The 12,096-nt window shown below is 39.7% G+C and overlaps 1 protein-coding gene across 7 annotated transcripts in view; it reads right to left on the reverse strand.

Moving 5' to 3' along the window:
• Positions 1-12,096, reverse strand: part of MAST4 (microtubule associated serine/threonine kinase family member 4) — a 443,735-nt gene that overhangs the window by 235,586 nt on the left and 196,053 nt on the right. For all 7 annotated transcript variants that reach the window (XM_075932353.1, XM_075932356.1, XM_075932354.1 and 4 more), the window contains one exon: positions 10,311-10,342. In XM_075932353.1, the coding sequence (XP_075788468.1) occupies positions 10,311-10,342 (32 nt within the window). The remainder of the gene's footprint in view (positions 1-10,310; positions 10,343-12,096) is intronic.

The following is a 12,096-nucleotide window of genomic DNA, read 5'->3' on the forward strand; positions in this document are numbered from 1 at the left end:
ATGAGCTTTCGTGGGCCAGACCCACTTCCTCAGATCAAATAGTGGAAGAAAATAGTCACAGCCATATATACCAAAGGATACAATTTTAAAAAAATGAACACATATTAAAAGGACAAATCACATTTCAGAACAGAAGGGGGATGCAGGGTGGGGGGGAAAGGAAGGTGAATGCCAGTGAGTTAATGATATTAGAGGTGGGGAAGGGTAGATGTTAATGGTATTAGAGGTGATAATTGGGGAAGCTATCTTTGTAATGGGTAAGATAGCTGGAGTCTTTGTTAAGTCCCCTGCGGAGAGTGTCGAATTTTAGCATGAATGCCAGTTCAGAGGATTCCATTTCAAGTGCAGACTTGAATGTCTTCTGAAGTAGGATGCAGGATAGCAGGTCATTGAGACAGTGTCCTTTCTGGTTGAAATGACAAGTTTCATCCTAACCTGCATCCTACTTCAGAAGACATTCAGAAGACAGTCATATGGCTGTGACTATTTTCTTCCACTATTTGATCTGAGGAAGTGGGTCTGGCCCACGAAAGCTCATCATCTAATAAACCATCTTGTTAGTCTTTAAAGTGCTACATAGTCCTGTATTTTGTTCCTCCTAAACAGTAAGAACTAGGACCACCAACTTTGGTATACCAACTTCTTCTTATCATAACTTAAAGCAAGGCAAGGGTTTGGTTGTGCCAGGACAATGGGATGTGCCTGGAATGGGATTGCTTCTTAGAAAGCCATATGAAAAGAGATAGAGTCACCAGGGGAAAGGGGATGGGGTGGCCCTGCCCATCTGAGACCGTCCCCACTCAAAGCCACACACACACACACACACACACACACACACACACACACACACACTGCACCTTTAAGGGGGGGCAGCTAAAGCTTCCCTCCCAACAATCCGTATGGGGAAGTATAAAGTAGCGCTGTCAATTCACATGTGTTAACGCTTGCGATTAATGCAGGGCAAGATTAATGCGTCAATTTTTTTAATGCCTTAATCACAGGCATTAATGCTGCACTGCCCCTTTGAAGTGCCGCTCCAGCACTTTGAAGAGGCAGCACAACACGGAGCCTGGGATCAGCTGTGAGGTGGCTGCCCCTTTAAAACGCCATCTCTGGCATTTCAAAGGGGCAGCTGCCATGAAGCCCAGGATCAGCTCTGGACTGCCCAGCTGACCCCGGGCTCCCCAAGGTATTACCCCAGAACCTGGCAAGTTCATCAGGCAGGTGAAAGGGGCTGTCTGTGGGCTTCTCCCCTACCTGGGACTGCCCCAGCCCAGAGCCTCCCACCTTCCAGGCCCCATTTAGTATGGGGAGTGAGGGACTGAAGCTCTCCCTCCCCTGGATTTGTACAAAAACATTACAGGCTGTTCCCCTTTGTCAGGGAGTAAAGGAAAAAGTGCACAGTTTGCTGCATTCCTCATTCTGGCTGAGGAGACATGGGGTCAGATGAACCTGCCCCATCCAGGGGACACGGACCCCTCCCTTAGCTGTGCCTGCTGGAGCCTCAGTGGCCAGGGAGAGATGCTTCTCACCTGGCCCCAATCTGTTGTGGTGAGAGGGGGCTGGGGTAGTTCCCTCCCCCTCTCTCTCTCCTGCATATTGAATTCCTCATCCCCAGTGCTACAACAGAGCAATGATTTAAATGAAGAAAAACAAACATTGAAGACCCAAGCAATACTGAGTCAGTCTTCTAGTTCTCTATAAATAATCCAGCCTTCCCCATCAATCAGTAGCACTGTTGCTCTTTACAGAGCATGGTGTATGCCAAACATACCAAAAGACTTAACAGCTTTCATATCAGATGCTTGCATATAATTATTTGAATAAGATGTCAAGACAGGGTGGCAAAGAGAAAGTGTTAGATCATTCTGGTATGTTATTTGGGGAACACTGATTAATAAGAAAAGACTAGGTTGGCTTAAACATGTCCAGCAAATGCTGGATCTAAGGCTCCCAAATAATATGTTGTACCCTCAAATTCTAAGGGTCTAGAAAAAGAGGCAGACTGCTGTGCAAATATGGGGAGGCTTGTAAAGATGGCTTGGTATCCTTTGGAATTTCTGAGGATAATTGGGGAAAGAGTGCAGATGTTCGCTCTGGTTGGTGAAAATATCTTGTAGATGGAGCGAGATGTTGCAAGGCAGACTGGTTTAAGCTTTGTGAATTCTGGTGTCAGAGGAGAAAAGAATCAGATTCAAAGCACTGCTAGAGCATGGGTGTGCCCTTTCTCTGGACAGGTCTCTCTCTCACTCATTGGATTGAGTAGCCATCAAACTTAGTGAGGCATGCACCATGCTCTGTAATGAGGAATTGTGCCACTGATTTATGGAGAAAGCAGGACTTGTGTTATCTATACTTGAACTGTTTTGGGGTCAGTAAGTTCATGTTTCCATTGCAGTCAACCTGATAATTTCCTCAGCACTAAAGTCCCTTCAAAACGAAAACAAAGGTCAATGGGAAGAAATTGTGGGAGAGAGTCACTTGTTGACAAGGACAGACAGTGGTGATAACACTGATTAAATTGTTAGAAAATAAAAAAAATGCATTGTTGGCTTAGTAAAAGCATCGTAACTACTAGGAATAGGGATTATATTACCCTTTTGGTAGGCTGATATAGTGATTCACTCTGCATGAAGCACAATTAAATAAATGTCATCTTATTTCACTTCACTGCTCAGCGCCTATAAACATAAATGTCCAGTTAGGGCAGCACATAACTGGGTGGGGAGGTGAAGCCATCCCAATCCTCTAGAATGCCATTTGGAATTGCTTACTCTGATTTAAGCTTCATGATTTCCACAAACAGTTGTGTTGCAGACACCTAAAAATATTTAACATTTCTATGTTGATGAGACTAGCATTTGAAGACCTTTTACACTAACAAAAAGGAGATATAAAGGGGAATTAGTGGTGTTTTAATAGAATGAACTTTAACTGATCACTAAGAACATGATAACAGGCTATTTTTTAGCTATGAAACACTTTCACAATTTAAAGTGCACCGAGACAGCACAGACACACAGGTAATGCCACTGACAAAAAAAACCATCTTAAAATATTGTGATATTCTGGAGCTCAATCCAGACTACTAAGGGACTGTGTCACCACCTGATTTATAACCCCAGTGCCTCTGTGCTATGCAGTTTTGAGCTGTAACTACATCAGCATGCTTATAGCACAATGACCTCGCCCTAGCTTCCCCCATCCTCATTACTCCTTGCAGGGTCATACAACAATCCTTCCAGCTCCAAGTTCTGCACCCCCCAATGATGTTTTTTATGCAAAAGGTGGCAAGTAACATGCCAGCACTGTGCAAGATGAATGAAGCTGGACAGGCTAATTCAGACTCTGCTACATCCCAGGAAATGCCCTCAGGCATTGGGTGCTCTTTGGGCCACAGATATTTCCAGATAACATCTTCACCTTCTGTGTATGCATGTGTGCACCACGATGTGGGAGGACCCCATGCCTATCTACAACACTGGCGCCTCCCATTATGTTAGCTGAATTCTGGGAGCTTTCTGCTTTTAGGAAGGTCTGAGGCCCCTCACTACCTATCACATGAGCAAGGAACTAGAGAAGCTCTGTCCCCTCAGGTGGACAGTTGAGAATAGGCATACTCCATGCATATCACAGGCTTTCAAGAACTGAAAGGGAATGGGAACACCCACAGAGATGAACACAGAAGTTCAGACACTCAGAGCTATTATTTTATTCATCTCTGCAGTGCGTTTTTAGTCAGCTGACAACATCTCATTGAAATGGACAGGGAACCTCAAACCTTTCAGAACCTTCCATGTTGAAAACAGATATGTAGAGGAGCCCTTTTCCTCCACCCTCCTTCTCTCCTCCAACGCATCTCAGTGGTCTAAAATCCACTGAGGGCAGAGTAGGGTTAGTAACCTAAATCTGGGATCACCTGAGCTAAGGTGTCTGATAAGCCCCCAAAACTAATGCCATTTTTGAAAAAAAATGTTTAAGTGGTTTTTGTGTTTGTTTTTGCACAGAGCTGAAAATCAAATCATCACTTGGACACTGATCGCATGTGGAGGGCATGTGAGTGACTCACTGGCATCCGTGCATGTATGCTTGTGTGTTCTTTAATAGTATTAGATGGAATCCAGATGCTGAAAGTGTTTGGCTTGTAAAAAGAGGAAAAGAACATTTCAGCAACTATGAGGTTGATGAAATAAAGGTATGTGTGTATTTTTGGGATATTGCTGAAAGAGCACAGAGGTAAAATTGCATAAGCTCAGTAGTTTGAGCATTGGCCTGCTAAACTCAGAGTTGTGAGTTCAGCCCTTGAGGGGGCCATTTAGGGATCTGGAGCAAATCTGTCAGGGATGGTACTTGGTCTTGCCATGAGGGCAGGGGACTGGATTCAATGACCTCTCAAGGTCCCTTCCAGTTCTAAGATAGGTATATCTCCATATATTTAAGCAACGTTAATCATGCATTTCCTGGTTTTCAGACATTTGAATTTTGCTCAATTCTGAGTTCTGTAACAGGACAACATATAGTACCATAAAGCAACCTTAACACTGGGTTAATTCAGTTTTTTTACCACTGAATTTACTTTTAATTTAAGATTCTTAATATTCATTATTTGCTTGTATCAAGACTGCGCCTTGATTTTGTTCTTTTAAGTAACTGGTATTAACATATCCTTTGGTTTCATAACACTTATAAATAGTTATCCATGATAAACCAAAAAGGGTTCATCCAACAAAATTCTTCTCCTTATATATCTGTTTTGGTTGTCTGTGATATAAATGCAGCTGGATGCACTACTCACTTTGGAAATAATTTACTTAGTTTTAGTCTGCCTAGAGAGGAGGGCCCCCAACAAAGTATACCCATTTTCAAAGGTGCCCTCTCTGTTGCAAGTTCTCTACAGAACGACATAGAGAAGAAATTTTACTGAAGTAAACATGTTTTATTGCTTCCGTTCAGCTCTCTCTCCTTTTTTTACTTTCTTTTAATAGCACAAAAATCAGTTAATCATTATGATTGTTCTGCATGTTTTTAATTGTGGTGTGTCCTATAACTTGGAAAGAACACCGACTAACTACAGCAGTAAGTGACATCCCTGAACTGGCATTAAGGGTGTGTCTAGACTAGAGGGTTTTTTTTTAAAAAAAACTGCCCTTTTTCGAAAAAACTTCCCCTGCATATATCCTGCTGACGCGTTCTTTCGAAAGTAAATCAAAAGAACGCGGCAGTTTTTTCGACTGTGGAAAACCTCGTTTTATGAAGAAAAATGCCTTTTTTCGAACGTGCTCTTTCGAAAAAAGGTGCTGCGTAATGCAAACTGTGCTTTTTTGAAAGAGAGCATCCAGATTGCATGGGTGCTCTCTTTCGAAAAAGCGCCTTGCCTTTTTTAAAGTACTGGTTGTAGTCTAGATGCTCTTTTTCGAAAAAGACTTGCAGTCCAGACGTAGCCCATGAGAGAGACAAGTGAGGTTTGGCGTACCATTTCTTTGTTTCTCTAAATCATATATTTTAGTAATTATTGGAAAAAAATTACTTGGGACCCAATTTAAAACATGGTAACACCTCCCTTCTACTTCACATTACCCACATGTAAAATGCTGCAGTCAAGTCTCATTCTTTTGTCAAGCTCCAGTAATATTGACTCCACTGCCCATGTACTGTACTGATGTGTTGGTTGCAGTACGCTTCTGCCTGCTTCTTCCCTGAGGTTATCCTATAATCCATACTTACCGGCATCGATAAAGAGCCCAATTATGAACAGTTATCAACTTTTTGAAACCTTGTTAGAATAAGCCCTTAAGCAAAGATCAGCTTTAACTTGTGCTTCTTTCTATTAAATTGTAGATAGTTAGTCTCTTCTGCTTTGCAACTTATCTGATGATTTGAGCTACTTTTCTTATAACATATAATGAGATTTGTGAGCACTACGTGACAAACCTGCAGGGGCTGAATTTTCCGGGGGGGCAGGAGGAGGGAGAGCAGATTAAATTTCTGCAGCAACTGAACAAAGGATATTCCACATTAAATGTTCAGTTGATTTTTCTGTACATCTCAATAGAATGGATTCAGCAAGAAATAAATAAGCAAATTTTGCCAAAGTAAGTCTTTCTAATAGGTTAAGAACAAATGAGAAAGATAAAAATTGGAAATCATACTATAATTTCCAGTTACAAAGGCACCTAACAAATACAAAACCCAAGAAATCTCTAATAGAACATTCACTGTATTGTTGCTTACCTACAGAAACAAGGAAAAATTCTCAGTTTTAATTAGTGTTGCAGGAGGAGGGGGAAGAGCAGGACACATTATTCTATGAATATAAAAATGTAATTGGTGGCTTTCTAAAGTCTGAAATCTTTAAAAGAATTTTTTGCTGTACGGATAATAGATCCCTTAGCTCTTCCTTTACACAACATGCCACTTTAAATGCTAATTCAGATACAATATAAAAACATTGGGTTTTAGAGTTATTTTCTTGGCATCTAAATGCAATAGGTGATCATAGAAGCCAAAAATCAGTTTAACATCAGTAATACTTTTTCAGAAGGTACTAACTTTCCTACTTTTTCATATTTTGTTCTAATCACTTTTGTTCTTATACACTAATATTTATATACATTTCAGAACAAGACTTAACAGGGCTTTTTTTTTTTCTAACTTTCTGGTACTCTGATCTGTACTCAAAGTAAGAGACTATATTTAGAAATTTGTGGAGTATTGCAACAGATATTTTGCCACAAAACCCTAACCATTGTAATATATGATACTTTAAGGGGGGGAAATGAATGCCCAAAGAAAAGTGAAGAAAAAGCATTGCATTCAAGTATGCACATCTATCCCTCACTGCCTCTCAGTTTAAACTCAAATTTACCTCCACCTCCAACAAACCTGCTGTCAACTTCCTTTTACTGAGGATTTTTTTTCTTACCAGGAACGCTCATTCATAAAAACCGAGGAAAGATCATATTCATGATAAATACATTTCTCATGTTATTTCAAAGTGCCTGCATTACTTTCCTATCAATCTCTAATTTCGTGCACAATAGTTTCCACTTTGTGCATGAGAAAGATTAAGGAATATATGAACACATCTCTTTTTAACAATAACTTTAGTAATACAACAATACTAACACTAGGGCGGTAAAGAGATGAAAAATTCATCAAATTAATCGTGCGAGTAAACACGCTGTTAAGCAACAGAATACCATTTATTTAAATATTTTGGATGGTTGCTTCAAAAATAAATATCAAGTGAACACTGCATACATCACATTCTAAGTTATAATTAAAATAAAACATTTGAAAAGGTAGGTAGTAGTCACCCCACTGTAGTGCCCTAACCACTGAGTTGCAGTTTCTCTTTCATATCCCATGGTTATTCAAATATATTATATATTGTAGAACAGCTTCAACAGGAAATACTGAAGCACCTCCCTCTCCCGCACAGACATTCCACAATGCCCAACAATTTAGTGCAGGGGTGGGGAACTTCGGTCCCAGGGGCCGGATGCAGACCCCAGCTTGCCTGGGCCCCACCCCTGAGGCTCAGGGCTTTTCCTCCCCTCAGTATTGGGTAGCCTGTGATGGTACTCCAGCTCCTCTGGGGCAGGAACACACAATTTACCAGCCTGGGTTCCCCTGGGCTCTGGTATGCTAGGGGAATGTGCGGAGTGTCTTTTTCTCTTCAGTTGGGGGCCATGTCAATGAGGATTTGTTTAGGGTTGGGGGGGGGGTTGCACTTCTCACTTGTGTGTGGTCCCTGACTGATTTTTCTGTGGGTCATTAGCCCCTGACCCAAAAAAAGTTCCCCACTCCTGATTTAGTGGGTTAGGCACTCCCTTGTGCAAGAGGGCACCAGGTTCCAGTCGGTTTCCTTTAGCATTTTTTACAGAGAACCGGTATTTAATCCCATATTAAGCATCTGATATTACATTAGCTTTGCAAGAAAGGAGAAACACAACCTTTTAGCCTTGTATTTCACAATGGTGTTTACACTAGCAGCTGGGAACCCAGAGTTCCTACCTAACTGAGCTTTAAATGAATGTGATATCTTTAGCTGTCATTCCCCTGCATATGCCCTTTTGAGCTACAGATTTATGAAAACAAACTTGGAAGTGTCTTTTTCTTCTCTTGAATCAACTAAAAACACTGCCACCGCAATTCTCTGAACAGACAATTGTTATTTTAACATAGGCTACTATACAACACTGCATTCCTCTGCATCTCCCCAGCAATTTGAGCTTCACCCTCACTATGCTCAACCAATCACCAATTATAACAGGAGTAATATAGGTGCGTCCAGTATAAATATGGAAAGCAGTAATAATTTGCATTTTGTAGAAATAATTTCACAAAGTGCTGTCATTTTAACATGAGTTTTTAAAAAGGATAATTCTCACAGGGTAGCTAAATAGCCAGAAAATGTCTTAGCAGCCTATCTTTTTTAAATACCATTTTGAATCACTGGTTCTAACCTTTGATTCAGTCCATCTCTGGAGGTAAACAAATGTGTTCAGAAAAACATCTCTGCTCTGCATCACCTTCATAACAATCTATTTGTTCTTGGCCAATATTTCCCCTACCTACATTATTAAGTTGCATGTTATAGATCAGTGCAACCACTCATATTCCAAAAGCAGCAACATTTTGATGATGCTATATGGTTATGTAAAACTTGGGCATCTCCAGGATAAAGATTCTATATATTAATATTCTTCTTGGCTAAGATCTCTCCTCTGTTAGATGTAAATATATTTCAAGATTGCCTCTATGGCTGTGTCCAGACTCAGGGGTTTTTTTTTTTCGAAAAAAGTAGCCTTTTTTCGAAAAAACTTCACCTGCGTCTAGACTGCAGCCGCGTTCTTTCGAAATTAAATCGAAAGAACGCAGCTTTTCTTTCGACGGTGGTATACCTAATCCCACGAGGAAGAATGCCTTTTTTCGAAAGTGCTCTTTCGAAAAAAGGCGTTCTTGAAAGCAAACAGAGCTTTTTAGAAAGAGAGCATCCAGACTCACTTGCTGCTTTCTTTCGAAAAAGCGGCTTGCTTTTTCGAAAGTTCCGTGTGCAGTCTAGACGCTCTCTTTCGAAAGAGGCTTTTTCGAAAGTATCTTTCGAAAAAGCCTCTTTCGAAAGAGGCTTGCAATCTAGACATAGCCTAGGTGAGACAGCTATTAGTAAAGCGGTCAATTACCATTAAATTATAATAGACCAGTTGTGCCTTGCTAAATATACAATTCTGCACAGGTATTAGAGAAAGAAAGAGGTACAAAAAAAAAATAGATGCAAACAAAACCACAAGTTTTAAAATACAGTAGTTCAAAATGTATGACACACAAAGTCAAGATACATAAACCTGCAAAGGGCAAATAGCCAGGTTCTTATCAGCCTCTTGTAACTATTTAATCTTTAAGGTGCTACTAGACTATTTGTTGTTTTTTTAAGTTTTTCCTGTTACAGATTTACTCAGCTACCACTCTGAAGCTTATATGCTCACTGTCTCTTTTTTTCTTATTCCCCTCCATTTTTTTCCCTTCTCTTCCCCTCCCTCCTTCCCTTATTTATTCTTGGATCTGGATTTCCAACACGCCTGTCATCTGAAGAAGTGGGCTGTGCCCACGAAAGCTCATGATACATCTACATGTTTTGTTAGTCTTTAAAGTGTTACTAGACTATTTGCTGTTTTTTTAAGTTTTCCCTGTTAAAGACTCTCACAGCAACCCCTGTGAAACTTTTGACCATATTTTAAAACCTTCTTCAATGTACTAGCCCAATAATAATACATTCTAGGATGTACGCAATCTGTATTTCCTCTGCTTAAAACACTAGATCACACAATTGCAAATATTGTAAAAAAATTTAACAATTTTGTTTACATCAGAAATATTGGATATGATCTCAATTCACAGAACAAACACAATGTAACTTTAAAATCAATTTATGTTGTGCTGTTCATGAGAAAACCAAATATTTGTCTGGTTACAACAAAAGTCTGAATTAAAAAATGTATCATAACATAAGGACCACTTTTTTTTTTTACACTAATAACCCAATCATAAACCTTCAAAGACTTTCACAATAGCCTCTTTCATAAAAGGTGACTAAACCACACTAGTATAAATCTTCACAACACAGCATATCGACCCATGGGTATTCATTTACAATCTCTATTTTCTGTGTGTGTGTGTATCATAAGACCAATCAACTGCCACATTTAACCTTCATTCCATCTCCCACTGAAAAAAGAATATACATATCGAAGAACTGTCAAACCACATACTGTGCAGTAAGCATAATGGAAGAAACTTTAGCTACTTACAAACTTCCTCTTCTTGGAAGACTCAACTCCTTCTGTAACATAACAAAAAAAGAGATGTTACATTTCAAATCAAAGGAATGCAGTGGAAATATCCATTTTTAGATTAAGTACCACAGTCGTCCTATGTCAACAATAGTATACACAGACAGCATCAATGTGTTTTGAATATAGTAAAGGATTATACAGATTTGTATAAATCTACTTCTATGTTCTGCTTCATACTTTTATTTCAAACACTAGTTTTCTTTAGGTTCATCTTTGGGAATGTTCAATAAAATCTGTGACAAAAATGTTCTCAGATCATATTTCAAACAACACAATAACCTAACAGCCAGATACACTTGGGATTAATAAAGGAAGTCAAATTAGCACAGGCCGGCCCAGTTCTGCAATATGCTGATCTACGGTAACACCCACTGTGTGCAAAAAAGTTGAGGATATTCAGCATCTGACAGGGTCAGGCTCCCAGGAATCAGTCACAAATATCAAGGATTTTACATCACAAAACAGACAATGTTCATCTGTTCTGACAAGCACAGTTTGATCAGCTGTACTACTACATAATATGCTCATACAGTGTTCTAGAGCACATAATTTTAATTAAGTCTAAATACAAGGCACCATAATGAACTTTCATTCTACTTCTCAGCAAAAGTTTGGGGTTTTTTTTAAAACTGCCATTTGGTAAGAATTATTGAGATTGTGAATTAGCTAAATGAGAATCAGAGGTAAGTTATTATAGCTAATGCAGTTTCTATTCATATTTTTAGATAGAACAGAGCTACAAGAGCCACCATGTTCTGTCCATCTAAAGATGCACAATATATGCCTAGAAGAGGGCTAGCTAATATCAGATAAATTATGAAATTTCCGTTTTCTGATTTCCATCCTCCATGCTCATACCTTGTTACACCTCAGTACCCCTCATTCAACTGCTCCATTTCTGCCATTCCAGTTATTTTCTCAAAACCACATTTATAAAGTCATCTTTGTACTCTTGTTTAGATGGGAATACAACTTCATTTAAATAAAGAATCATATATCTAAGCTATGCGATACACAGTACAATATGTTCTCCAGGCAGATACGTTGATTTCAAAAACAACACAAAAGATGTGGCTGTGAGTGAGTTGTGAACCAGCACAATTATACAGGTATTTCATCACACTTGGGATACTGTTTTTACACATCTAATAGAACAGATCCATCCCTGACCAGCCCTGGGGAGAAGCCAGCAGCAAGCCCCACCTCTTGCCCTGAGCTCCACCCCCACTCCTTCCTCTGTGCTCCTCTTTCTACCAATCTGCTGCCTGGACTCCTGCACCCCAACCCTTACCCTGAGCCTCTCCTCACCATCTGCTCTGACTCCTGCACCTCCCACCTCCTGACCTGAGGCCCCACATCCCCAAACGCCTGCCCTGACTTTTGCACCCTCCCATACCACCAGCTCCCTGCCCTGAAGAACCCGAACAATGCTGGGTAACTCTTCTAGTTGCTTTATATAAACTGAGTAAGTGGGGTTTGTCCACAAAAACTCATGATTTTATTTTATTTTATTTATTTATTTATATACATCCACTCACACTCACACAATTTTTTAAAAGTATGTTAAGCTTGGAACCCATATTCGTAATTGTACAAATTATTCAAATTTACAAATGCATTGTGTTCTATATCCAGGGATGTAAAATTTAGATTAATTAACTAATCAAATAGTCGATGGGATTTTCATCAACCATTCGATTAGTCTACAAGAAAGGTGGCCAACCCGAGACTTACAAAGAAA

The sequence above is a fragment of the Pelodiscus sinensis genome, chromosome 6 (assembly GCF_049634645.1).
Source record: "Pelodiscus sinensis isolate JC-2024 chromosome 6, ASM4963464v1, whole genome shotgun sequence".
NCBI classification, from domain to species: domain Eukaryota; kingdom Metazoa; phylum Chordata; order Testudines; family Trionychidae; genus Pelodiscus; species Pelodiscus sinensis.